General features: G+C 39.0%; 3 protein-coding genes across 3 annotated transcripts in view; 2 read left to right on the top strand and 1 right to left on the bottom strand.

Moving 5' to 3' along the window:
- LOC136254466 (transforming growth factor-beta receptor-associated protein 1 homolog) overlaps positions 1–20,226 on the bottom strand; it is a 33,791-nt gene extending 13,565 nt beyond the window's left edge. Inside the window, exons 1-20 of the mRNA XM_066047158.1 lie at positions 19,931–20,226; positions 18,805–18,857; positions 18,616–18,709; positions 18,364–18,427; positions 18,144–18,178; positions 17,278–17,307; positions 15,959–16,012; positions 15,607–15,714; positions 13,676–13,792; positions 11,786–11,842; positions 11,610–11,675; positions 11,192–11,332; positions 11,043–11,135; positions 10,803–10,904; positions 10,453–10,557; positions 9,571–9,670; positions 9,244–9,299; positions 9,039–9,080; positions 8,395–8,523; positions 8,266–8,336 (exon numbers count right to left, since the gene is read on the bottom strand). Of these exons, the coding sequence (XP_065903230.1) occupies positions 8,266–8,336; positions 8,395–8,523; positions 9,039–9,080; positions 9,244–9,299; positions 9,571–9,670; positions 10,453–10,557; positions 10,803–10,904; positions 11,043–11,135; positions 11,192–11,332; positions 11,610–11,675; positions 11,786–11,842; positions 13,676–13,792; positions 15,607–15,714; positions 15,959–16,012; positions 17,278–17,307; positions 18,144–18,178; positions 18,364–18,427; positions 18,616–18,709; positions 18,805–18,857; positions 19,931–20,020 (1,607 nt within the window). The 5' untranslated portion in view covers positions 20,021–20,226. The remainder of the gene's footprint in view (positions 1–8,265; positions 8,337–8,394; positions 8,524–9,038; positions 9,081–9,243; positions 9,300–9,570; positions 9,671–10,452; positions 10,558–10,802; positions 10,905–11,042; positions 11,136–11,191; positions 11,333–11,609; positions 11,676–11,785; positions 11,843–13,675; positions 13,793–15,606; positions 15,715–15,958; positions 16,013–17,277; positions 17,308–18,143; positions 18,179–18,363; positions 18,428–18,615; positions 18,710–18,804; positions 18,858–19,930) is intronic.
- Positions 20,227–20,521: 295 nt separating this feature from the next.
- On the top strand, positions 20,522–21,025 carry LOC136253698 (Na(+)/H(+) exchange regulatory cofactor NHE-RF1-like). The gene has a single exon (XM_066046358.1). It carries the CDS (start codon positions 20,522–20,524, stop codon positions 21,023–21,025), a length of 504 nt encoding a protein of 167 aa, XP_065902430.1.
- A 253-nt stretch (positions 21,026–21,278) lies between these two features.
- Positions 21,279–26,658, top strand: LOC136254465 (uncharacterized). Its single transcript, XM_066047157.1, has 4 exons — positions 21,279–21,412; positions 24,115–24,362; positions 26,133–26,260; positions 26,348–26,658. The coding sequence occupies exons 2-4, from the start codon at positions 24,153–24,155 to the stop codon at positions 26,550–26,552; spliced, it is 543 nt and encodes a 180-aa protein (XP_065903229.1). The 5' UTR covers positions 21,279–21,412; positions 24,115–24,152; the 3' UTR covers positions 26,553–26,658.
- Positions 26,659–26,755: the final 97 nt, after the last annotated feature.

Raw genomic sequence — 26,755 nt, 5'->3', positions numbered from 1 at the left:
AGTAATTGTACATGGACTCAATCCATCCAGCACTTAATGGCTTAACTGTGGATAGTTTCAAATCTACTGCTTGCGTTTCTGACTCTTCCTGTAGCTGAGAACACAGCTGCTTAGCATACCAATCTTGGAACCTGGAGCGCAAGAAATCCTTTGCTGCCTTATTGACACTTAAATCAAGTGGTTGTAATCTGTCCATGCAATTTGCAGGGAGCAAAGCAACATTGATTGTGTAACTGTCAAGCAGTTTAAGCATAGAAGAAGTGGTCTGTGCTTTGAAAATTATCAAAAATGAGCAATGCAGGTTGGTTGGATGATAAATTCAGTTCAGCTCGTTTTCTGTTAATATACAGCTGTAAGGTACCAAAACCTTCTCAACATACTCTTTCATTGTGAATTCATTGGACCAATGGTTATCTGAATAGGTTATGTGCCACGAGGAAGGAAATTTATATTGAGGCAGACATCGAGTCGTTTTACCTTCATAAATTAATTGAGGTGGCAAGAAATCTTCTGACATTGACCCAGCAAATACTGCAGTAATTTGCCGTTTATCATCCTTAGCCACCACCTCAACTTATTTTGCTCCTTGCTTTTCCATTGTCCAGGGAGTAACTGGTACATAATTAAGAGCAGTCTGATCAAAGTTAATCACAAGCTCTGCAGGAATGTCATCCATGGCAACGATGTTCTTAATGTCTAACAGGAAATCCTCTTTCACTTCTTTGAACCGTTCAACATCAAGTTTAGCTTTACTGCAGGCTTTTCTCTTCACAAACCCCATCCGCTTCAGTAAATATTTTGCCCAGTCCTTTGATAATTCAATTTCAGCTCCTTTTTCATTATCTGCAAGAAGATTTGCATCTTTGTACAACAAAATACCTTGTGCACTGCCGATGACTACAGAAGTATTAACGGCTAAGCCCCGCCTCCTTACATCTTTGATGTATTCCTGTACTTGGGTGTCTATATCAGCCCCTAGCAGCAAAGGCCGCCCTGTTTTCTTACGAGGCAATTCTTTTACCTCTTCTGGTTCTGTCTCTTTCGTGGGCTCTTCATCAGAATTTTCCGAGGCTACATCGGAGCCCTCATCTTTCGGCTTGGCCTTCTTTGATTTCGCCTTAGGTTTCAATGTGTCCTTGTACAAATCTTTCAAGCGTCTTGCTGTGGTTTCTTTGAGAGGAAGTTTCGGATATTTCTCAGCATAATACCTTAGAGTAGCTGTTACTCCATGTTCTGCAGCTCGCTTGCCTACTTCGTATCGTTGACCTGGTGTGAGATAAAAATATGGCGAACGACCACGTGGCACTTTGGTCGCCTCTGCAACTTTTGCATTAGCCAATTCAATAGCTTTAGCTGGAATTTTTCTATTGAGCGGCCCATCTGGATCAGGAAGATTCGGAGAAGACGATGATGGAGTCGGCACAGGTTTAAAGTATTTCAGAATACCAGCCATTCTAACGTTAACTCACACAACACCTATACTATAGCTAGTCTGCATGGCGACTGGCACGGTCACCCCTCCGCATAGAGTGGATTCGAGCCGGGTTCCTCTTTATGCGAAGGGGCGGCCGCACCAGACACAATTAAGGCTAAAATTTTGGAGGGTAAAACTTTGGCGAATGGAAAAATTATTCGCCAAATTCGCCAATGTTTTCCACCGCCAAAATTTTGCGCTATACGGTAATAGGTTGGCCAATCTCAGACTTCTCTATGATACCATCGAGACCCATGTCTGTTGCTTACAATCTCTTGGCAAATCACCAGAGTCACTCGACAACACTGCTGGTTCCTATGATATTGACCAAGTTGCTTGAGGAAACTAAGAGAAACATGGCCAGAAATCACACCAGTGCTGAATGGACTGCATTGGAACTTTAGGCTACCATTTGCAATGAGATCCGAATCTTTGAGACAGGCCAGCAAACATTCCCTCTGTCTAGCTAACAAGGGAATCCCACTGCCTTCTTTTAAACCACAAGGCAGAAAGGAAACTGGCAACAAGTTAAGTTGTGTGTTCTGTAAGGGCAATCATACCGCACTTATTTGTGAAGTACACAAGGATGTGTCATCTCGTGTGGAGATAATTAAGCAACAATGGCTGTGTTACAACTGTCTTGCCCATCACCGTGTATCTCAATACCATTCAAAGAACCGCTGTTGCAAGTGACAAGTGTGGTAACAAACATCATACAAGTATCTGCAATGATTCAACCAAAGGAGATATTAGTAACACCAGCCAGACTACCAGCGAAACAGCTCCACCATCAACCGCTACTGTTGACACTGCTTCTTTTACCACCCTAGTACCACATAAAGTTCCCAAGAACACCACCTGTCTACTGAAGACTGCTATTGCCACTATTGTTGGAACTGACCTGCAGATGGAAGCTAATATACTATTTGACGAAGGATCACAGCGATCTTTCCTCACAGAGAAACTGGCAAAGGAGGTGGCATTAACACCGTACAAATTTGAAACCATCAGCTTGTCATCCTTTGGTGCTGAGAAGCCTTTACACAGACAAATGGATACAGTGTCTATCCAAATCAGGAGAACTGGTATCACTGTCAGCACTTGTAGTGCCTACCATTGCCACCCCTATCTCCAATCCCCTGGATACAGATGTCTTACAACTACCTTACTTGAAGGGGCTACCACTAGCACACCCAATCACAGCATCAGAGAACTTTGAGATATCCTTGCTCATTGGTGCAGACCATTATTGAGACCTCGTTGGGGACCACATCATCAGAGGAGCCGGCCCAACAGCCATGAGCTCAAAGCTCGGGTATCTACACTCAGGGCCTGCACTGCTTCCTCAACCAGTAAGTGCTAGTGTTAACTCTCTGCATGTTATCACAGGCTATCACCAGGTGGAATGTGATCTGACAAAATTCTGGCAGATAGAGGACACTGCAATTGCACCAACTGAATCCGACAAACCAGGTCACCAATTTCTGGTATCATATACCACTTGTCACATCTAAAGGCAGAGTGACGGGACCTATTGTGCTGGTTTCCCTTAGAAAAGGGAACACCACCACTACCAGACAACTTTGAAGTGTGTCAGAACCGCACCAGATCATTAGCTAATAGACTTGCCCAATCACCAGGCTTGCTGCAGTCATACAACAAGATCCTTAAGGAGACGTTGAGCAGGGGCTTCATCGAACTTGTCACTGAACCCAGTGAGAGTGGTGTATCCCACTACATCCTACATCACCCAGTGAGGAAGAACTCATGTACGACTCCCATAAATATAGTATATGACTGCAGCTGCCGTCAGTCATGTGAACACCCCAGTTTAAATGACTGCCTTCTGACAGGTCCCCCATTCCTTAATGACCTTACCTCAATCATTCTACGTTTCTGCACTCACCAATATGGCATTTCTATAGACATAGAGAAAGCCTTCCTCCACATTGTCTTGCATGAGAAGGACCGTGACTTTACTTAGTTCCTTTGGCTCTTGGATCCTACCATACAAACAGCAAGTTCGACACGTATAGATTTCGTACAGTATTATTCGGATCTGTGAGTTCACCATTTATGATGTTTGCTGTGCTTAACCACCATTTGCTGCAGTACAACACATGCACTTCACACACAATTCACACTAACCTGTATGTTGACAATACTGTTACAGGGTGTGACACAGAGAAGGAAGCTCTTTGATTTTGTGAGCAAGCTCGCTCTATGCTACAGTGTATGTGAGGCAAAGTTCAACTTGAGAGCCTGGCTTCCAACAGCAAGCTACTGATGAAAGCTGCACAGCTAGATAGGACATCAGATGAGACCAATCCAATTAATGTATTCGGGATACGTTGGGCTACTACTACCGACCACCTGTCACTATCATTGAATAGTCTACACCACAATACTAGCGCACTGACAACCAAGCAAGAGGTACTCAAAGATGCCTCCGACCTCCTAGGTATCGCTATCTCTATATCTGTACGTGCCAAACTGTTCATACAGAAGCCGTAGCAGTTGACTGGGATGAGCCCCTAGATGCTACTGTCAGAGAAGAGTGGACCACTATCATGGATGACATCCAGAGGCTGTCTGAATCAGCCATTGACAGACACTACTTCAAGAAGGGATTCTCCAGAGCCGATGTTACACTACACGTGTTTGCAGATGCCAGCACTATGGCGTACAGAGCAGTGGCCTTCTTTACCTGTGGTAGTGAAGTGACCTTTGTGCTTGCCAAGAACCGTGTAGCCCCCTTGAAGAATCTGACTTTACCGAAGCTGGAACTGATGGCGGTAGTTATTGCCTCAAGAGTTGCCAAGTTCGTAAGCAATGCTCTACAGCTGCAGGATACCCTCACATATTATTGGGGAGACAGTCAGATGGTTCTTCAGCACTAAGGCTTTGCCACAATTTGTGCAATGCCAAGTCCTGGAGATCAAGGGAGCTATCCCTGGTGCAACCTGGAACTTCTGTCCCACAGCCAACAACCCAGCTGACCTGTTGACACAGGATTCAGCTCTGAACTTCTCTGCTCACCAGAAACCCTGTGGTGGAAGGGTCCACCTTGGTTGACTACGCCCCAGAATTGGTCAACATGGCAGCCAGAGCCAGCAATCCACTTACATGCAGCTGCAGCCACTGTCGAGGAATTCATCCCCCAACCGCCTGCCAGTCCAGACATTGGCCTACACCAGGTCATCAAGCTGAGCAACTATAACTTACCGCCCAAGCTACTAGCTGTCACAGCATACACACTTAGATTTATCAACAACCTGTGCAGATCACAGCCTAAGCTGAATGGCCCTCTAACAGCTGTAGAACTCAGCTCTGCACAGACCAGATGGGTCCAAGCTTGCCAAGAGCTTACGTACCCAAAGGAGTTGGTTAGTGCCAAATCCCAGTGTGTCCGTCCTGAAGTGAAGAGACCACTTGTTAGACAGCTCTGGTTGTTTGTTGATGACAAAGTGTGGGGGATGGATTCACAATGCTCCGCTCAGTGAGCTGGCCAGGTTTCCTTACCTGCTTCCACAGAACAACCATCGTACCGCACTTATTGTTAACCATGTACATGTTCTTCTCTCTCATGCAGGTGTTGGTTCTACCCTGACAGCGCTCCGACAATCTTCCTGGATATCATCAGGATGTCAATATGTAAAAAAACTGTTATGCTGCTGCACTGTTTGTAGAAGGCATAGTGGAAGACCATATGCTGCCCCAGAATCACCACCACTTCCGAAGGTTAGAGTGCAAGACGTCCCACCATTCTCCATCACTGGTGTAGATTTCACAGGAGCCCTCTACATATGTGAAACAGAACAATGAGGAAGTCAGGGTATATAATATACTGTATGCTTATTTACTTGTGCCACTTCCAGGGCTGTGCACCTACAGTGTAGAGGTAGTGACAGACCTTACTACAGCAACATTCTTGCTTGTTTTCTGTTGTTTTGTTTCCCGGAGATCATTACCAACTGTGATGATGTCAGATAATGCAAACACCTACACCTCAGCTGCAGAAGAGCTCACTAGGCTGTTCACATCAGAGGAACTCAGCACAGTGCTGGGCTGGGAAGGTATCAGGTGGAAATTCATCCCCCATGGTTTGGAGGGTATTGGGAGAGACTGATCAGCTTCACCAAGATGGCAATCAAGGAGACACTTGGAAGAGTCCACATCAATTTGGTGACACTCTAGACAGTTGTTTCAGAAGTAGAAGCAATGTTAAATGACCGTCTTCTCACACATATTTCTGACGATATTACTGACCCAGAGCCACTTACCCCAGCACATCTCCTACATGGGCGAAGACTAGCTAGACTACCACATGAACACACCACCATTGAGGATATCAGGGATCCAAGTTGCCATGAAGCAGACCAACTGAGGAGAGATGCAAGACACACGCAATTCTGCTTGACCACTTCACCAACCAATGGAAACATGAATATTTAACCTATTCAAGAGAATTTTATCATCATACTGAAAGAGGTGGCCAACAGATTAAGATTGGTGATGTTGTGTTGGTGCACAATGACTGTCCGCGTATTGATTGGAAGTTAGCCATGATTGAAGGCCTAACCACAGGCAATGATGGAATGGTTCACTTGGCTAACATATGAACGAAGAATGGTGTTACTAACAGACCAGTCACAAAGCTCTACCCCCTCGAAGTGACAAGTGATGCAGGGAGTATTCGGGATCAAATGACAGATGTGCATGATAATGATGATCAAGGTGATAAGACAGTGTCTGATAGTGGTGCACACGTTGATGTACGTCCAGGATGTAAGGCTGCTGAACAAGCCCAACAACAGATCGCAGAATGTGTGGAGTGCATCCGTGACCCCCCCCCCCCCCCCCCCGGAGGATGTTGGAGATTGTAACTGAACATTAACTGTATACACACGCGCAGTGCGCACATACAGTATAATATGGTAATGTTGCACTATATTTAGAGCTTATCACGTGATGAATAGTGATGGCGTTGTAGAGTGATAATGTATCCGTGTACATCACGAAGAGCACATTCATCCAGTCCCCGAACCTAGTACTATACTGTCATTTCTCCCGTCTACATTGTCATTCTACATAAACTTTAACTGTAATGCTCCTAACTAACTCACATGTATTTATTTTGGCTGTCATTACTGTAGAAAATGAGGAGCACAACATATATTAAAAATTATTAATTGAAAAATTGAAGTAGGGATCCAAGCGATAATGATAAATGATGGTATTACACCTACAGTAAGGCTCGGTGGGAAAATCCCTACATTGGTATGTTATATGAATATGATTTTGTTTAATGCCAAAGTAGGGATTTTCCCACCAACCTATGCTGTAATACCATCATTTATTTATTGCTTCACTACTTTTTATTGCTTTGATCTCTACTTCATTTAAAAAAATTAATATACTACACTATTGTTTGAACCTCTATTATCTGAACATTTGATAAACCGAACAGTAGAAATGATTGCTCTATTAGAGTATTTGAACAGGGTTCTGTATATAAATGAATGGACTTTGACTGAACTTTTTGATTACCTGAACATGTCCCAAGGGGTTGGATAATCGAGGGAGCACTGTAGTTTGTTACACGTGTAACTGTTCTATTAGGGTGACCACTGTACTAGAGTATCTTGAGTCACCTTGGGGGTGTGTCACTATTTCATATACTATTATTCATTGTGCTAGCATTATGAATACAGCTAGACCAACAATAATATTATGATCAAGTAAATAGATTGTTAAGAGGTGTGGTCTCAGTGCTCAATCGTTATTAATCAACCAAGATCTCATTAATAGGTGCATTGAACCTATTCTGAAGTTACAGGTACATGTATCTGCCAAGTGTAAGCACTTAGTTTGCGGTGACTAAGTATGCTGCTCAAGGAAAGTGTTGATAGGGAAAATTAATGCCTCAATATGGTTTCATTGCATGAAGAAGGATGAAGACTAGCCTGATTGAAGATAAAAGAAAAGACAAGGTGCGGAGGACACACACGTCCGAATACCAAAAAGCACATCCCACTGGTGAGTTTGTTATTGAGGCCATGTGCTGCTTCATTTGGCCCTCCAGCCTTGCGACTGTGGTCGGGTAGGCTGGTAGACGAAAATTTGAGTTTCAGTGATTTTATAAAATTCTATATCTGGCCACCTGTAGGTGTTTTTTTGTTTTCAATGCTGTATTTGATGTTAGATGGATTAATATAATTCAATAAAGGTGATTTTCGTTGTGTAAGATGTCTCAAGGATGATTGTTAAAGGCGGCATTTTAGGCAGCTCATGTCACTTTGGAGATCCTTACTTAAACAGTACGATAACTAAGGGTATACAGTGTACAGGTACTCGAGAAGGGCAGCAGGGAAGGATATAGAAGATCACAAAGTATAACCTCCAAGCCTCCAAGTGGCTAACTATAAAAAAAACCCAGTCAAGGTGGAATTGAGCATACGATAAATCTTCCAAATAAGAGTTCTAAGGAAGAACAGCATGTACAGTATTCTAACCAGATGTGGCGGATAAGGAATACAATCACCTCTACCCTGTTGATCTGTTAATTTATCTGACACCATTGACAGTGCCCAAAGCTATGATACAAGTTTTCAAAATAGTAAAGACAACAGAGTAGGAAGGGAAGTACACAAATTATTCTTTATGCAGCTTTGCAGTGATGTGCACAGCCGTTTAGTGTTGATTGAGGAGCCTACAATGGCCATAGGTATAATGAACTCACTTCACAGGTTTACACTGTACAGCATACATGTAATTCCATGTTACACTACCTTGTCCACACAGAAAGAGCCTTATCTGCTTGGTGAGAATAACTGTACAGTAACCCTAGCACATAGTAGCACTAAGGTGATGAAGAAGAAATGATGAAATATTTGTTAACATATGTTCAACTATATTACCGAATTCTTTTCCAGTGCTTCAACACAATCATCCATGGACACACGCTTGTCATGTGCTGCAATGAGTTCTATTAGAAAATCTGATGACCTTGTCTCTGCTAGTAACTTCACTAGAGCAGTATCAATCTCCTGTAACATACAATCCATGTAACAGCGTTGTGCGTAAACTACAGGAACATAATTATTGTGTGGTAACACAGTTCAGAAGCACACAAGCATACACTGTAATTTTGCATAAATGACATCCTACCCCATTGACACTATTCACCTATTTGGGTATAGTGTAGCATGGCTTGGAATAAACTGTAGTGTGATTCGATCAAGCTGTGCTAAACTGGGCCTAGCCCAGAACAACAAACTGGCACTGGGCTTGATAGACTCAGCAAAGAAGCACCAACTGACTATAACATCATATCAAAAGCATGCAGACTCAGAATAGGCATGCACAACTAAAACAAACAGTAGTATATTGGTGCATGGTATATTGTTGGAGCAACTCTCTCCTTAAAAAAAAATTAAAGTAGTGTTTATTAGCAGTGTGATTCTCCTCTATATAGCACGCGTATATCATGTACAGGTACGAATTGCTTTATACCATGTAAATAGATACACTAAATATTTTACAACATATACATAACACACACCTCTTTTCTTCCAGAAGCTAGTGTAGTTGTTCTTATTTCTCTCTATGAACAGCACACATACAATAATTAACATTGTACCAACACAGTACTTTTGAAATATACAAAAAAGAAAAAAACACACTATGCAGTGTTACTGTAAGTACAGTATAGAATGTAACTAAATTTGCTAAATTGTCCTATGTCTATGAACACACACTATTCTTACCAAAAATCGAATCAGAAAATTTTTGGCCTCTCTAAGTGTTAACTGCCCAGCTCCCTCTAAAATCAACCAGTAAGTATACTGTAAACATATGTATGTGATTCCTACATATGTACATGAAATACAGTTATTACAAGTTCATCAAGTTAGAATACAGTGCCGTTAGCAACTTAAGCCTTCTTTTATCCTTACAACACAAAGAGCTAAGTAGAAAATACATACATTTGTAAGTTATATATACACACACTGTAACATATATGTACTGTACATACAAGTACAAATGTAGCTACTATAGTAAAAATAACACCAGTACAGATATTAAGTTAATACCTAAGGTTTTAACACTAGGTAAACCATGTAGTCTGTTTGCTGCAGCCATTGACACAAAATTAGACTTGGAAGGTAATAGATCATCAAACAGAACAATAACCTAAAAAGCAAATTTACAAGTACATGTAAATACACATCCATGAGACGTAAATACACTGCACATTATAAATTACCAAAATGTTGTGTACATGTACTGTAGGATCTAGAGAGTTATATAACAGACAGTCAAGTGAGAGTCACATGAGCTGGAATCAACCTCGTGGCAGAGTGGGACTTAACCAGGCATCAGGATATATTGAACTCTTTGTGATTTGTTAGTGTTAATGATGCTAATACAGTTGGTTGAGACAAGCACTACAACTTGGAGGGCTCACCGAGATCGTACGTATATCCCTGCAGCAGGAATAATCAAAAACAGTTTGTCCAGAAATTTCAAAGGATAGAGTATATAGTCCCACAAGACATGGAGTCAGCGACAGTGGAGGATCCAATGCATCCCTGCCATGCGACCTTTGTAACCCATGGGTTAGTCACAGGAAAACTTCTTAAGAGGAGACAAGTGCAGAGGGAACAGTTTCATAGAACTGTTTCAGATTTGGAGTTGTTTCCCAGCTCTAGTACTACCACTAAGAGTGGGCATACAGGGGTGTGTGTACATAGTACAGAAACCTGCCAGACTTTGGAGAATTCAGTACCTGGATGGCTCAGCTTTGAAGGAGGAGGATCCAGAGAGTCACATGAGCTTGAAACAACCTTAATTAATGTGGCAGAGTAGGATTTTAGTAATTGCATAGTCTACAGTATATAGCCTCAAGGGTCATAGATATATGTCACTCTAATACAGTTGGATTACAGCGCTATATACACCACATACACACTTACTTCTCGAGGGTCCACTGCTCCTTCAATTAGCAAGTTTTCTGCTCTGGAGAAGTCATTGTGACCAAAATACATAAACCCTGCTTTCTGCTTGACCGTGTGTAAGAACTACAGAAAGCAGATACACAAGTAATTCTAAATGACAAACAACTATCTATAGTACAGCATAACTTTTATGCAAATTTTGTTTCAAATTGCAAAATTGACTGTTTAATCAGAGTATTTGCCAACTACAGCATGCAGTGAAACTTGATCTCCAAATAAATAGGTAAGTTCCCTTTACTAAGGACAATTTTGTGACTAAGATAATAAAGATACCTAGTGTATCATTAATACATAGAGGAAGCATATACCTGTTGAGCTCCTCTCTTGTTGCGAGGTAAATCCAGTGCATATTTAGTCTCTGCTAACAGCAAAGCTTCTTCCACTAGATAATTCTCTAATAAATCATCCACCTAATATGTAGTTGTATGCCAAAATAATAAGCATCTCTGTGTATGCATGCATGCATTTGCATATGTGTGCATACATGTGCGTGCGTGCATGCAGGTGTGCACGCGTGCAGTTGTGTGTGTACACATCAAAGTAAATACCTGTTTTTCCAATGGTACATCAGATAACAAATAGACAGCTTTGGATACAGCAGAATAAACTTTCATATCAAAATGTCCTAAACATCTTCCATTCTACAATATAACAACAATGTAAAGTACACCCATTTTACACAGTGTGTAGTGAACACCTCAAATGGTATAGTCTGGACACGTCTCTGATCTATCAAGTTGTACACTTCAATTGACCTCTTGCTCTCTGACCAGGTCAAAATGAAAGGGAACCTGTATGCCATGGCGACTGGTGGACTCTGCCATTCCACAGGTGGACGCTATACCAGATGGAGGAACACAAAGAACACATTATGTGATCACTGAGCTTCCTTATAATTATACAACCACTTAGACATGTAAAATGGTTTGGAAGTCTAATGGTTATAATCACTCTAATCAAGGAGTTCATCGAGTCCTCGATGAGCTCCTGCTCTAATAGAGGAGCAAACAATCATGACTATCAAAACAGTACTGTATATTTTATTAATTTTTTATAAAAAAGCTAAACTTTAAGTGTATTTAGAATCATGCAGTAACATACGTACATGTACGTACATTCAATGATTCTCCAGTTGTAGACACCAATATCCCCAGTTGACCTATGTTGACCAGAAATTCACCCTACAAAGAGACCATATTACAACATACATATGTTCAGTCAATCAATCAAGAGTATAACCATGATGAACTTCAGCTATTTAAATCATGTCACATGTACAGTATATACATACTTTTCCTGCCCTCTTTATCAGTGGTTTGGTAGTGTCGTATGGACAAATCTCAACAATCTAAACAATGTGATTAACAAAAGAAATGAAACAAAGCATACAAACATACAGAGGATTTTACCATATGACATATATATGCAAATTTGTGCACCACACATCCACCTGTTTGCTTGACTACCAGTTTCTAATAGTACTGTAAGTGGCTCAGATGATACGTGTTTAATGTCGATAGCAACAGATGTTGGATACTAGAAGGTGTTTGGAGGAAGGCCCAGGATTGCAGCACACATCCCATAACATTTTGCTCATTGGTACATAGTTATCACATCTACCACAATTAGCACACTTATCATCGCTACCATTAGCACCATTATCACCAGCATTAGCACCAGTATCACCAGCATTAGTACCATCTGTGTATGTGCTATTTCTTACCTTATTTTAGTCTAACATGTTTTGGGGGTACATCATGGGCTCCTTCATCCAAAGGAACTTTGTGCCTACCCACAAACTAACTTCAACTTTGTAACTCATCCTGGAACATAACAAATCAAAGCAATGAGGGGAACCGACAAAAATGGTAAAGCAAGTCAAGCTCCTGCAAACAACTCACTGCTGGCATAGTTTAGTTCATTGTGAAAAGCAGCCGCCAAGCACGCTGTGAGGATTAACTGAGTGTAGAGTTGAGAGCTGCTGAAGTATACTGCTGTCTTGTGGAAAACTATCTTTAGGATTTTGTGAGACTGTAGATCACTGAAGAAATCTTGAGAGGTTGCACTTTTTAAATTTATTATTCTAAACAAAGTTTATGAAACTTTGATTTTGGCTTGGGCAATTTACGCATGTCCTGAACAACTTTACTGGGCAATCCACAACTCTGCCCACATCTTGCTTTAAACTGCATGTGTGGCAATGGAAGCATTTACACATGCCTTTGAAGAAAGACTTGAGCCTTGGTCCTTTCCCCCCAATTAATTGATTTGAGAACTCCCTCCAGCAATTTCAAAGTAAGGTGCAAATAGGTGTCACTATGGAGAGCACTATTTTTTAAAAAGAAGGTGAATTGGCATAACGACTTAGGCTAAGTTGTATGAAATATACATGATGGGCCTTGGCTACCAGAACTGCTACTAGAACTGTATATCACAGTGACCTTTTCTTTACAAGTAAAAAAAAAAACATTGCAACTAGAGAGTGTACTCACTAAGGTAAGCTTTTAAGTGTAGTTACAACTAAGTAATGTTTGAGCAGGTACCCGCGGTTTCTTGCTGCTCACCTGTGACCTATAGGGGTGCCATGATCCCTGTGGCTATGGGATGAGCAAGATGTTGTAACATGTGCCAGCCCTTTAAACCAAAAGTACAAGCTTGCTGGCGTCAAGGCCATGGGTTTGACGATGTACATACAGAAGTAGGTATAACTCACGAAGACTCTTGTGGCAAAATGTTGAATGGTTGTCCGTGGGATGGTTGCTGGCCTCCTGAGACTGGAGTGACGATGACAAGGATGGCTCTCATACCAGTAGCGCTGTAGTGGCCAGAGTATGACAAATAACCTCTTGGACAAACAGCCATCAAGAAATATGTGGTGAGAGTGAGAGAGTTGCTTTGTGTCTTCAGTATCTCATACATATCTACAATTGGTAGCTGAACTTTACTTGGCACTTCAACATGTGGTAAAGTGTCAGTAATGTGCTCTCTCGCGCATGCGCTTACAAACTATTTCTATTCATGGTGCACAGCCTTCCTCCATTAACTCTGGTTAACTATATTTACATGTACAGTACACATACAAGTACACTAAGTAACACACATATATGTACCATAACACTGCACACTGAGTGATACACCGTACAGAAGTTACTGATCTACATAAGAATATTATAGTACTCACATTTCCTCCTTCAATATTCACAATGGCATATCGGCCATTTGGTGCAATGGATACACCAGTACTGGATGACTCCTTGATGGATCCAAACGCCACACAAACACTATTAGCATCTCTTGCCTAACGGAATGTATACATAAAATACTGGTAGAACACTTTAACAAATCAGTTTGTTCATGTACACTGTACTGCATGTACAATGTACAGAATACTGTATGCTCAAACTACAATTGCCTACACTGTAAGAAAGCAGCACCAGTATAGGGAAAGTTTTAATTCCCTTTACTCAGATGCATTATAATGCAATACCACTTAGAAGATATAGTTTCGTCATGCTGACCATAGAAGTGACAAAAGTTGTAACTGCTTCACCAACAGCATATACTGTATAACCAACTACATTGGCTCAACAAATATATCCTGGACTGAGAAAAGCCCATCTAGATATAGAGTTGAAATAGGGATAGGAATGGTAGGCATGGACAGATAACATATCATAACTCTCAGTCTGTCAGCTTACTTTGACACTAGCAAATGAGTCAAAATAGGTTTAGTCAATTTAACAAATATGTTAGGTCTGGGTCTTATACTGAGCCCCTGTACCAATATACGGTCTGTGCCACACAAAACTTGATTTCTATGGCTAAACTATTGCCTAGCTATCACTATAAAGTTTGGTGGAGTGTTTATACACTGGCCCACATTTTGTAAACAACTCTCACGCACAACTTGCCATGTATGTAGCTTCTACCTCTTAGAGCAATAATAAACAATTTTTTAGCTGGTGTAAATAATCAACAAGGATTGTGGTTATTGAGTACACCTACCTACAAACCCTTATTTTGACTCATTTGCTACCATCAGAGCAAACCAGCAGTCAAAACAGGAATTGGTGGGTTTACTCATTGTAATCACAATACTTGTTGATTTACTCAAGCAATCCCTATTTCATTTTTTTTTTAAATTGTCTAGTAAAGATATGACATTTGAATGTAAGTGATACCTTCTGCTGATGCCAACAATCTAATTATACGTATGTTTGGAGCAAATTTAAAACTGTTGTAAACAACAAAGTTGGTTCTAACCAGGCCTTTCATTTTAGCTAATTGCAATTGCTTGTTGAAAAGAAAAGCTCTCCAGAGAATACACATACAATCAGCCAAAGGACGTATTTTGTACAGTGATTAACTCTTTTAAAATATTGTGACTAGTTTTGTGAAAAGCAGGCTGTTTAGTGGTCATGACTTGTGAAAAACTGTACAAACGAGTATAAGAAAAAATAGGAATTTTAAATTAGAGTAAGGACAGTGTATAGTGCTGCAATAAAAAGTAATGAAGCAAGCTGGATTGGAGTAGTACGTAGTATCCATACTGTAAAACAATAAGAAGTGAATATCCCTACTGTGACACAACAGTAGGGATATTCACTTCTTATTGTTTTACAGTATTTGGACATTATGTACTACTCCGATCCAACTTGTTTCAGTACTTTTTATTGCAGCACTATACACTGTCCTTAATCTAATATAAAATTCCTAATTTTTTTCTTACATGTATACTTGTATATTATACAGTCTTTTATTAATAACCCTCCAAAAGGAAGTCTACAAGTTTACAGCATTTAAGATTCTTGACTTTTTCACATTGACTACTATTACACTGAAGGTCTTTTTCTCCCTAATATTTTCCTTCAAGCAATTTTCGTATATACCAGGTTTCAGAACTTTTGAGTTACGATGTACTTGCAAGTGGAACATTTTCTAGCTGCCTTCTTACTTCCTGGGCATACCTTTCCTGGAACTTGATTTAAGTCTTCATTGGTTACTATAGTTTACTGAAAAGTTTAACAACTGCAGTTTGTATGATTAGCCAGCAAATGGAGTATATATGAGAACACACATATGTACACTAATAAAAACACTGCATGCACATACCATGGTCACAACTTGATCTGGAACACTGATATCTTTCCTTGAAACAAACCGGTCTTCGTTTAAGGCATGAACTTGCAACACTTTCTTCCTACCAGGCACAGTAACTATCTGCAGAGCAAACAGTACCTCTGATCTTGTGATCACATAAGATATTACACTGACTATTGTACATAAACAAATTCAATATACCAGTACATTTAATAAAAACCGTGTATGTTTTATAATAATTGGGCATACCATATATGCAAAAGCCAATTTCCCTTTACATGTATACAAGTATTATTAGTGTATGTACATCACAAATTGTTTATGCAGTAAACATATACATGTATGCATATACATTACTCCATACCTCTGTTGCATGGCTAATATCTGTTTTGCTTTCATTTAAACAGAAAGAGAGAATCTGGTTAAAATAAAAATTCATATACACCATACATAATAACAGTACAGTACACTATGTATGAAAAGGCCACTGTCTGTATGTTAGTTATGTATAGAGCTGAGTGCTGCAAATCTAATAGTTTGTACAGTACAGTAGTAGCAAGAGTACATAATATTTATATGGGGAAAGTGTCTAACTTGAATGCATTCATCAAACACCCTGGGTAAAGTAACAGCTCAGCATTTTGTGAGAACAAAGGCTCTGCCCTCATCAACATAAATCAACAGTTCTCTATTTCCAATGAAGCTAGGTGATGATTTGATGAAAGGTGAACTTTGGTGAACTTTACCCAGGGTTTTTGTACAGGCCATACTGAGAGTTAGATACTCTCCCCATATAAATATTATGTACTCTTGGTAATAGTATTGCACATTAGGGATCATGGGTGTTTGCATTTTCTGACAAAAAAAAAGTTATTTATCAGAAACCACACCTTGGCAGTATCTGTTATGCATAAATCAAACCCAGTGCAACTTGGAACGCTTCCAATAAGTTGCATTGCTACAAAATTTTAAAACATTTGGAATTTTCTGACTGATGCACTAACTTACTGTTCGTTTCTATGATACCTAATTGAACTTTACAAGTACCTAATTGAACTTTACAAGTTCCTAATTCTTCCTTGTACTTGTTTACCTACCTTTTTGTAACATAATTATGACTGGTGAACCCACATCAAAAGGAAGTACAAAACCAGAAGAATTTTGCATCTGAACACATGCACATACCGACTATCAATTACTGAAAACTGAAATGGCCATTACAGTTTGAATCGACACATTGGTACTGTCAACTGTCAGTAAGACACAAAGGAGGATAAAGGTAAGTTCATGATGCATAATGTACATACTGTGGTATGCCAAAAGACATCTGTCAGGCTCTAGTGACTAACGTGTGAATAAATCATGCCTGCAGCTGTATTTGAGTTATGCTGGCCTGAAGGCATCAGGCTAATGGACATTTAATACCTAATTCAGTCTGATCCCTTGTAATACATACATATGTGCATGCACACACAATCAAGTTACAAATTAAATACAGGTGTACATATTGTTGTTATTTGAGTATGTATATAAAACACACATTATGTGGTGTATATTTCCAGTGTAGGCATTGTTATAATAGGCATACGTACTTGTGTACAGTGCATAAATACAATATTCACACCACAAAGACTACATGCATTTGTGCATTTACATAAGTACATTAATAGCGATAGTACGCACATTTTTAATCTTCTGTCCAGAGTCAACGAGCTGTAAATAAACAAACATGCGTAGGTGACATTAGTAAGTATATGTTATGTTCTATGCTTATGTGTAGTATGTACTCGTGGGGATAAAAACTACAATAAGGATCAATACATATATCACATTTACAAATAAAAAACATATCACACTGAATGCATAAATAGCTGCATGTGCATATATATGTGACCTGGTCTGACAAAACCAGTCTTCATCATAACTTGTATAGTGAACAAGGTAAAACTTCACCTGTTGCATACAGCACCAACATTTTCATGGGAAAGTTTCAAGTAAAAGTTATGGGTTGTAAAACTATGAGACTGGTTTTGTCAGACCGGGTCACATATGCCATGCCACTTTTATAGCTGTAGTATTTCACACAGTATTCTCTGAATGCTACCCCACTAGGGTCCTGTGAGAAGGCTTAAAGCCTGTGAATACAGGAAGTCAGAAACGTGTAGCTGAAACGTGAAGTATTTCTTAAAGGCTAGCATTTATAGTACCATTTCAGAGCAATGGCAGACACCAAGAGTTCATAGCAAGGGAGGGAGTGTCTAACTACCAATGCAGCCTGTACAAAATCACTGCTTATCATTGAATAGACAATTACCTGTGATCAAATTAACATGTTTTTTGGTGATATAGAACTGCTAATAGGTGTTGAATAAGGTAAAGCCTTTTCTCTACAGAGGTGTGGTGCTCTAATTTATACACAGTGATTTTGCTGAATGTGTCTTAGTTGGACACTCTTCATGAACTAATAAGTGTAAAGCATGTAACCAACTAATATAGAACATGTTAAATAAATTGATGCAAACATTAGAGTGTAAACAGTGAATAATAACCTCAAGGTTGTGGCTGCTCATCAGATAAAGGAATCCTAAAAAAATATGAGTGATGTTACACAATATGACATGTACATACATACATACAGTATACCATACACAAGTGAATACAAACAACAAATTGCAAACGCAAACATACTAAGTGCAATATACAGTACATCGCACAATGCAAGTAATTTTATACTGTATACTGTAGCAGTTTGTGTACACAGTTACTTACCATCAACTAAAGCAAGTAGCTTTGACTGAGTTGGAACTACTGCCAACTGTTGTACTGGCTTTTTCTACACACAAAGCACACGCATAAAGGGTGAAATGCTATAATGTAACTAAATATGATATAGCAGAAGAAATATTTGAGAAACCAGCTGTGGCACAATTCTACTTTTAAATGTATGTACAATTGGCTTAAAAATACAAGCATAGATATATAGAGCCACTGTACAGTATATGTATGTCTAAAAATATGTACCTGGACTAATTGTTTACTATACTTCAAGATGGACTGGTGATTCATCTTCCCCATTGGGGTACGAGTTGCTTCAAGACGATAATACATAATCAACCTACAAATGCATGAAATGTAGATGAATTATGCATGCAACAAAGTAGCACATATATTTATACAATAATTTGGCACATGTACATCTAACATACTCACCCATCATTAGTACCAATGTAGAGGTTATTCTCCCAGCAACAGATACTCTCAACCTAGAAATTTTAACAAAGGAATTGTGTACACCAAAACTGGAGCTGTGCAATTATACACTACAAGCAAGGGGACTACTATATTCAGTAATGTGTAATATTTCCTTCAAGAGCCTAGTCTAGTGCTTTAATGGTGCATGAAACCACAATGTTGTAGCCTATAAACAACAATCCAAATCACAAATACAACTGTTACAATATTTCATGCAAACAGGTATTTACAAGTTTCAGCTCCTCCATCATGTGCAGTATTCAAAACAGCAAATGAAGATGAAAAGAGTTATATTTTCTAAACTGGGTATACACCCACAGCCAGCTGTGCCCCTAATTACCTGAAATTATTCAGAAACCCACATGCATGACTATGTGAGTGTCCATCCACACCTACATGAGCTAAAACTAAATAAATACCTCATGCTAAGAATGAATGGCCTGTATCCTTTTTGCTGTATTAAACACCTGTGAAGGTAGGCTTGGAATTAGACCTTGCCCTGTAACAGTATAGACGAAGACAGTTTCCATAACCACAGCTGCAGTACACAACTTTTGCAAATACAATCTTGCCAAATGCATATACTTGGCCTATATTTGTTGAATTTGTTCACAGTACTGTAGCCCTATATTTGTTGAATTTGTTAACAGTACTGTAGCTTATAAGAGCTCCTGACAGATTTAAGCCTGTAATTCTGCAATGTAATACTGTACCTATAGCTACTTATATAAGAGCTAACAATTCTTATTACTCAATGAAACTTTTGGCAATTCGCTTCTGCAAAACAACAATGGAGACAAAAAGAAATTTAATTGTAGGTACACATGTTTCTCAGGAATGGAAGTTTTGATCATACAACAGTGGGCCTCAAGTTAATATACACACTACTGCAGTTTTCACACAAAATTTTGGCTATGCTTGATAGCATGCTGGTCTCCCACCAGATTTTCCATACTGTCCAATTCCTGGACTATAGTATGTTAACAAATTGTTCCACAAACACATAGAATAATTTTACTATGCTCCAGAGTGTCCATTGATTAGGAGGTACCCCACCCCGAGGGAGTGAAACAGCTTAATATACCTCAGTCTTTGATCTTCCATCAGACACTACATTCTCGACAGCAGGGACAATTTCAAAAGCTGACAAGTTTACTTTATACGGTGGAGGCATCACATCAACTCCAAAAAATGCCCACCACCAAAATCAGAATGTAGACAAATCACCGGCTTGTTTTCACAACTGTTACACTATTTCGAAGTAGCGTAGCTGTTGTAAGGAGGTAAACAAAACATAGTAAGCAGCCAACAGAAGTCCCTATATCACGTGATACCACGAAAGCACGTGATCCTTTTGAACCTGCTAATCGCCACACCCAATAAACATTCAAGAAGGACAGCAAGGCGAGAGGTGAGTTTCAGTAATTGTTTGTTTGACGTGTATCATAAACATTTCATACTGTCAGTTATGTCTGCTTTTTTGCTTTTGAGCACGGTGCTTTACGTAATCGTACAGCTGCTGCATCGATCACAGGCGTCTCGAAAACAGATGTCTTGTTTGTTAAAGCATGTATCGTATTGCGCTTTTTAGTGTTTAGGTATTAGATCTCTTGTGGATGTATTGTTCTTTACTGATGATTTTGTCTCTACTGTAGGATTGTGGTCAGGTTGAAGGATGTCAAAAAGAAAGTTCAATGGACCCCGTTTGATTGTCATAGACAAAACATCAGATGGGTTTGGGTTCCACATGTACACGAACAAGCAGCTGAATGGCCAGTACATTAAGTCAGTGAATCTCAAAAGTCCTGCCTATGATGCAGGCATGCTGGCAGGTGACCATGTTATCGAAGTGGATGGAGAAAATATAGAACGTTGTACACATCAAGAAGTTGTGCGAAGAATTCAAAGTGGCACTGGAATAGGAAAAAGGATCTTAGTGATTGACCAAGAAACGGAAAAGATATTCAAGGCACAAGGGGTTATGATTACAGAAGGGGCAACAATAAACATGGATTGGGTGGATAGTCCGACAGTAACACCGCCACCTTCTAGTCCAACAGGTCCTGGTGTATTGCCACCTTCCAGCAGGGCTGCAGCACTACCACAAGGCCGAAAGAAGAGCAAAGAAGCTAAGAGTGGTGACTGGGCATCAAAGAAAGCCCTCTTTGATAACTTATAAAATATTGTCATAACTTCTCACACACTTATTTGCATGTCATTTTGCCACAACATAATTAGTTATGTAAAAATTGCTTTATTTTCTTTGTTGTATTTTTAAACTATTGTAACAGTTATGTCTCAGTTATGTACGCAATGTTTACCATAGCCAGTACTTACTCAACAATTTGTCACTTCCTCATACCACCTACATGCAAACTCAACTTGAGACATGTGACCATGTAGTTGTCACCCCTAGCGACACACCTACGCATAAACAGCGCATCACGTCATTTCTTTGCACGGGGCATTATTTAGAACAGCTGGAAGAATTACTTTCGACTTTTACTAGTTACGAGAGACTTTCATTGTTAGCAGTATCTTGTAAGCTCTCTTGGTGACTCGCAAGGTATTAATTAACTGTACAATGGCGTTTGTCAGTATATTGAATTACAAAAGCCGAGACAATTTCGTAGACTAAACATTTTACTATGTATGGAAGCAGTGTCCTTGAATGGTAAATTAGCGATACGTATAGAAAAGATCATAGAGCCACTAAATTGTATTGCATTCAAGCGTGCTAGCTCGCATGGCACATCCCCGGGAACATGATCAACCATTTTGCAAAGCACAAAAAACGCTCCTAGTTATAGGTGTTAGTGTGGTTGATAGTGTAGTGCCATAGCTGGAATCATCTAGGTGCGTGTTACAGTGTGTGGGTATTTTAGTGCAAATATTTGTGGGTTCCAAATATTCAAAATAAATTCTCTTGATGTGACATGGCATTGTATTTAGTCAATGGTGTAGCCAAAGTAGGATTAATCCCCAGGCTGACAATCACAGCCTTAGCCCTGTTCAACTCTGTCAGCCCAAACTACCTGGCGAAAGCCCTGGAGTTCATAAAGGCTGGCTGTGCCACTGGTTAGATACAAGTGGGGTGTGACTCCAATAGACACTGTACTACGATCTGTGACCGGGGTCAAAGCCAGTCAAGATTGATTTTCGATTTTGACCGTTGACTTTCATCGAAAATTTGTCTTTACTACTGACCTGGCTCTGTTTATTTTTGCTATATTTTCGTGTATTACTTACTCGCGAAGCTTTGACCGTGCTGGAAAAACAGTTTGACCATTGTTCTTCGTGAAAAATCGGCCTTGTTCATTGACCTTTAGTTTTGACCGCGGTTGCAGATCGTAGTACAGTGCCTATCGGAGTGACACCCCCTTGAGATATGGAAGTTTGGTAAACCAATAGTTATTTTTCCAACTATAGTTCATTCTGTTCCTAATATAGTTGTTAATTCTGTGTTTGAAATTTTGTACTGAACACCATTTTAAGAGTCAGAGGAGGCGGGAAGTGTTTTAAGTGCTACTTACTGGGTACATAGTTGTGTTGGTGTCGCGTGAACCTCAATAGTCATAATACAAAACTAGTGAACAGAGAGGATCATTAGAAATTTAGCTTGTGCTTTGTGTACTTTGGTTTTGAAGCACCCAGGTGGTATCAAGGTAAAACAGTGTTTTATTCTACATTCAGGTACATCTATATTCTACCAACTGCAGACAATTATGATGCCACATTTCACTACATCATCTGTACTCTTTAGTTTATAGTCCAGAAATCAAGTATTTTACATAATTAATGTTAATGGTGCTTAAACTCCTCTGATTAAGAGTTTATCATTTATCTTTACCAGTGAATCATTTTCTATATATAGTACACAGGCTATGTACGCTCTGCGTGGTTTCATATATGGCTAATACTGCAATTGTGTGCTTTTTTGGTAATAGAACTTTATACTCTGTTTTCTTAAATCCATATTTAGTTATAGCTATGTTGTGTAGGTAGCAACATGCTATGGGTAGGTGTATTCATTGACAAGGTATAAAATGTGTACATTTAGTGTAGTTGTGAAATAGAATAGCTATTTTATACAAGCAATTGTAATCTTTTATCAGTTTTATGTGGCATGACAGGTTTTGGTCTCATATAAAAGACAATAATTATTATTTGACCGAATTTGACAAAACCAGGTTTCCACACACATCCAGTCTTACAACTTTAACAAGTAATATGTAGAATTGGATTTGGGTGGAAGCCTGGTTCTGTCAAGTGTAGGTTAGAGACCTAGCATGAGGATCTTTGTAGATTTTAAAATCCACAAAGATCAACCGAGTGTGTGGTATCTAACCAACTTAGACAATGTATACATTTTATATGGGCATATAGATTGAGGACTGGGTTATATGAAATCGTCACACACTGTTAACATAATTGTGGAAGACTGAATGTGTTTTTGTCAAAGTGCTGAAAAGATTGAAGCTCGCACTGCTAGCAGGTCTCTAACCATTTTAAGAACCTGCCAGCAGATCTCTTAGTGGATTTTAAAGACCTCATCATCCTCCAAAAATCAAAGCATATTGTGCATACCATTTTCTAAATATAGAGACAATGAGATGGATGGTATTTAAAACTATGAACATAGGTCACTAGGTACTGGCTTAAACTTTTGAGCCTTTCTCCACAGAAAGGTTATAATTATAGTGGCTGTGGTTACCATGTAAACATTCCAGACCTTATAAGGATATATTTAATATTTTTCATAGCTGACTGGACAATGCATGTACATAATAATATTATCTTCTTAAACAATATCACCATTAGTGTGGAGAATTTTGATACAACGTATTTACTCATTGTTTTTGAAATATAAATTAAGTGATAGCTGTTGAGTTCAAATGCCCGTTTGTGGTCTTGTTGTTAGTTGCACTGTAAAATAATTTCCCTAAACTTTTATTAGGTCTTTGTATGCAGTATAATGATTGTATACCTGTATTGCTCAAGTGTGAACCGTAAAAAGTCACTATCTAGTTTTTTGTGCATTTTTTTCACAGAACATGATACGTTTGATAATACGTTTAATCTGTTAGCCTGATGAGTTTAAGTATATTACTCCATCATACACTACTTGAAAGCACATCAGGTCTTCACCAATGATAGTGTCCATTCTGACTTGTTTCCCAGACATTTTATCATGTATTCTGTTTGCCAAATGTACTACACATGTTGAAAATGTTTACCTTGAAATTACATTATTTGCACTTATCCCAGGTCAAGCCTAGCAACTAGCAACACAGTGGTCAGTTGCTATGGCAGGTATTGATGATGTGGAGCAAATAGAATCATCATCAGGTGATCCATCCATTAAGGTTGTGGTAGTTGGTGATGACAGCATTGGAAAATCTTGTTTTGTAACACGCTATGTCAATGAAGAATTTGACCCATTCCAACCTGTAACAATTGGTAGCTACTTTCTGACTAAAACAGTAAAACACAGTGGAACTGTTTCAAAGCTCCAGGTCAGTTTATTATGTCTCATATGCATATGTGACCGCACCCAACTAGTTTTCATTTTTCTTTTTTTATGCCTTCTTTGTTGTCTAAAGAGAAATGCCATTGTATTATTACAGTTTCAGCCTTATCTGTTGAATATTCTTGGAGTAATAGCAATAGACAGCAGAAAAAAATTTGTGTACAGTTGTTCATTTAGGGACTTGCTTTATTTTTATTTCAAAAATTAAGATCACATAATTCTTGAACAAAGTTATATACACGTGATAATTTACGGCATGAACTGCATTTTGCTATAGTAAGCATAAAATTATTTTATGCATAGAATATGACACGTGCATATTGAAGTAATACTAGTAACAGACTGCAACAGACAACTTGCAGAGTGACAGCAGCATGAATTGCATCGATTTACATGTGCATGGAATTGTGTTTAATTGCCACCATTGCATCATTTGTGATGGTTCCGTAATGAAACTAGCCTGCATAGTCTGAAAGAAAGCTTTGTGAAACTGTTGCTAGTGAGCCCACAGGCAATAAAGTGCAATGGTTTTTTTTTTTAGTTTGAGCATTAAGTTTGAGGAATGTGCAGCATTTCCCATACATGCTCTTAGGTTCAAGTCATACACAGCTTTGGTTGGACAACCATATCTTCCCAGGGTGCTTAGTAATGGAGCTTTTAGCAGCATGTGATCTTTGCAAAATCATGTGATATCATCTTTATCACCTAAGTACCTATTTAGCAATTAAATTAATGTCTACTATAAACCTGCTTTGCAGTATTTCCCCACAGTTAAACAATACAACCACTTTAAAACCACAAGATTCTAATGTACAGTACCGCTGAAATGCAACATCATCTCACGAGAGTGCTAGCAATTAAAAAACTTGAGGTGTGGCACCCGTTTTGCTCACAAGTATTTATCAGATCTGGTATGTATCCCAAACAAAATGGGATGAATACTCGCGAGCAAAACGGGTGCCACACCCTTTAATTTGTGAGTTCTTTTAATTACTCACACTCTCACAAGATGATTTTGCATTTGAGCAGTACGAGTTAAAGCACTGCCGCACATGTGTATGGAAAATACAGCACGAGGGGGCGTGTCGAGAGGCTAATACAGCACGAGGTGAAGCTGAGTGCTGTATTTGCCTCGAGACACCCCCCGAGTGCTGTATTTTCATACACACAAGCATAGGCGGTGCTTTAACTGTTATATTTTACTTCCTGGTTGTCTGGCTCAGAGCAATTTTCTCTAGTACTCAAACTGCTGTGACTTTCGGTGATCAGGATATCAGTAAGTGTTTAACTAATCTATTTCTAGTCGTAGAATGAACTAATAGGATTAGTTTGGCTAGTTTTAGCGATTTACAATGTCGCACACGTGATCAGTCGTGCTGTCTTAGTGGAGTCGTGTTTAAAAGGCTTCGTGATCAGACGATCAGTAAGTGCTTATACAATCTATTCCTAGCCATAGAATGAACTCGTAGGATTAGTTTGGCTGGTTTAGTAATTTACGGTGTGTTGTTTACGTAACATTCCTTAAATAAATTCTCCGCATAACTGTACTGTATTTGCCCAATTAAGAGCATAACTGTACTGTATTTACCCAATTAGCTGCATAACTGTACAGTTATGCAGCTGATTAGTACTGTATGGACAATACGATACGCAGCATTGCTTTGATCCTCCCATGCAAAATACATTATAGTATATTACTGTACATTATATATATATATTTAAAAACTTTTTTTTTAAATTGTGTGTATATACGTAGATATGGGATACAGTTGGACATGAACGTTATTACAGACTAGTGGATTCTTACTGTCAGCAAGCAAAAGGAATACTTGTTTTGTTCGATCTAACTAATGTGAATTCTTTTCTCAATGTGCACAACTTATGGTAAGGAACAGTATATACACTACACCACATGTAGTCTGTACATGTATTTTAACAGGCTTGATATGTATATGCCAATCTTTTATGTAGGATTACTAAAGGATCACCAAGCTGTCATAAAGTTCTTGTTGGCTGTAAATGTGATTTGGTGGATGCACGGCAAGTCAGTGAAGACATGATAAAAGAATTTACTACTTCACAAGGGCTAGGCTATTTTGAAACTAGCGCTAAGTTTGGTGTAAATATCAATGAAGCATTTCTTGAAATTTATAAACGTATTATATCTAGCTCATAGCTATAATATGTATGCGTTATTGTATTCTATTTTTTTTACTCTATGGCTATTTTTAAATTGTGCTGCTACACTCTGTTTTACTAATAAAATGTGTTGATGAACTATCCATGGTTTGAGCTACTCGTAGAGTACATTTATTACTACAACATGTGCAGTTAATATTTTTAGTGAATTGTACTTGTCACGTGTGCTCAGCTGAAAAT

This window comes from Dysidea avara, chromosome 4 (assembly GCF_963678975.1).
Source record: "Dysidea avara chromosome 4, odDysAvar1.4, whole genome shotgun sequence".
NCBI classification, from domain to species: domain Eukaryota; kingdom Metazoa; phylum Porifera; class Demospongiae; order Dictyoceratida; family Dysideidae; genus Dysidea; species Dysidea avara.
The sequence above is the reverse complement of the archived record's forward strand: the minus strand, read 5'-3'. Positions and strand labels throughout refer to the sequence as shown.

Bases quoted from the DNA above. Each gene is read 5' to 3' on its own strand.
- LOC136253698 (XM_066046358.1), top strand. From the start codon at position 20,522: ATGTCAAAAAGAAAGTTCAATGGACCCCGTTTGATTGTCATAGACAAA.
- LOC136254465 (XM_066047157.1), top strand. From the start codon at position 24,153: ATGGCAGGTATTGATGATGTGGAGCAAATAGAATCATCATCAGGTGAT. The intron at 24,363-26,132 runs GTCAGTTTATTA...GTATATACGTAG, and splicing joins GAACTGTTTCAAAGCTCCAG to ATATGGGATACAGTTGGACA. The intron at 26,261-26,347 runs GTAAGGAACAGT...TCTTTTATGTAG, and splicing joins CTCAATGTGCACAACTTATG to GATTACTAAAGGATCACCAA.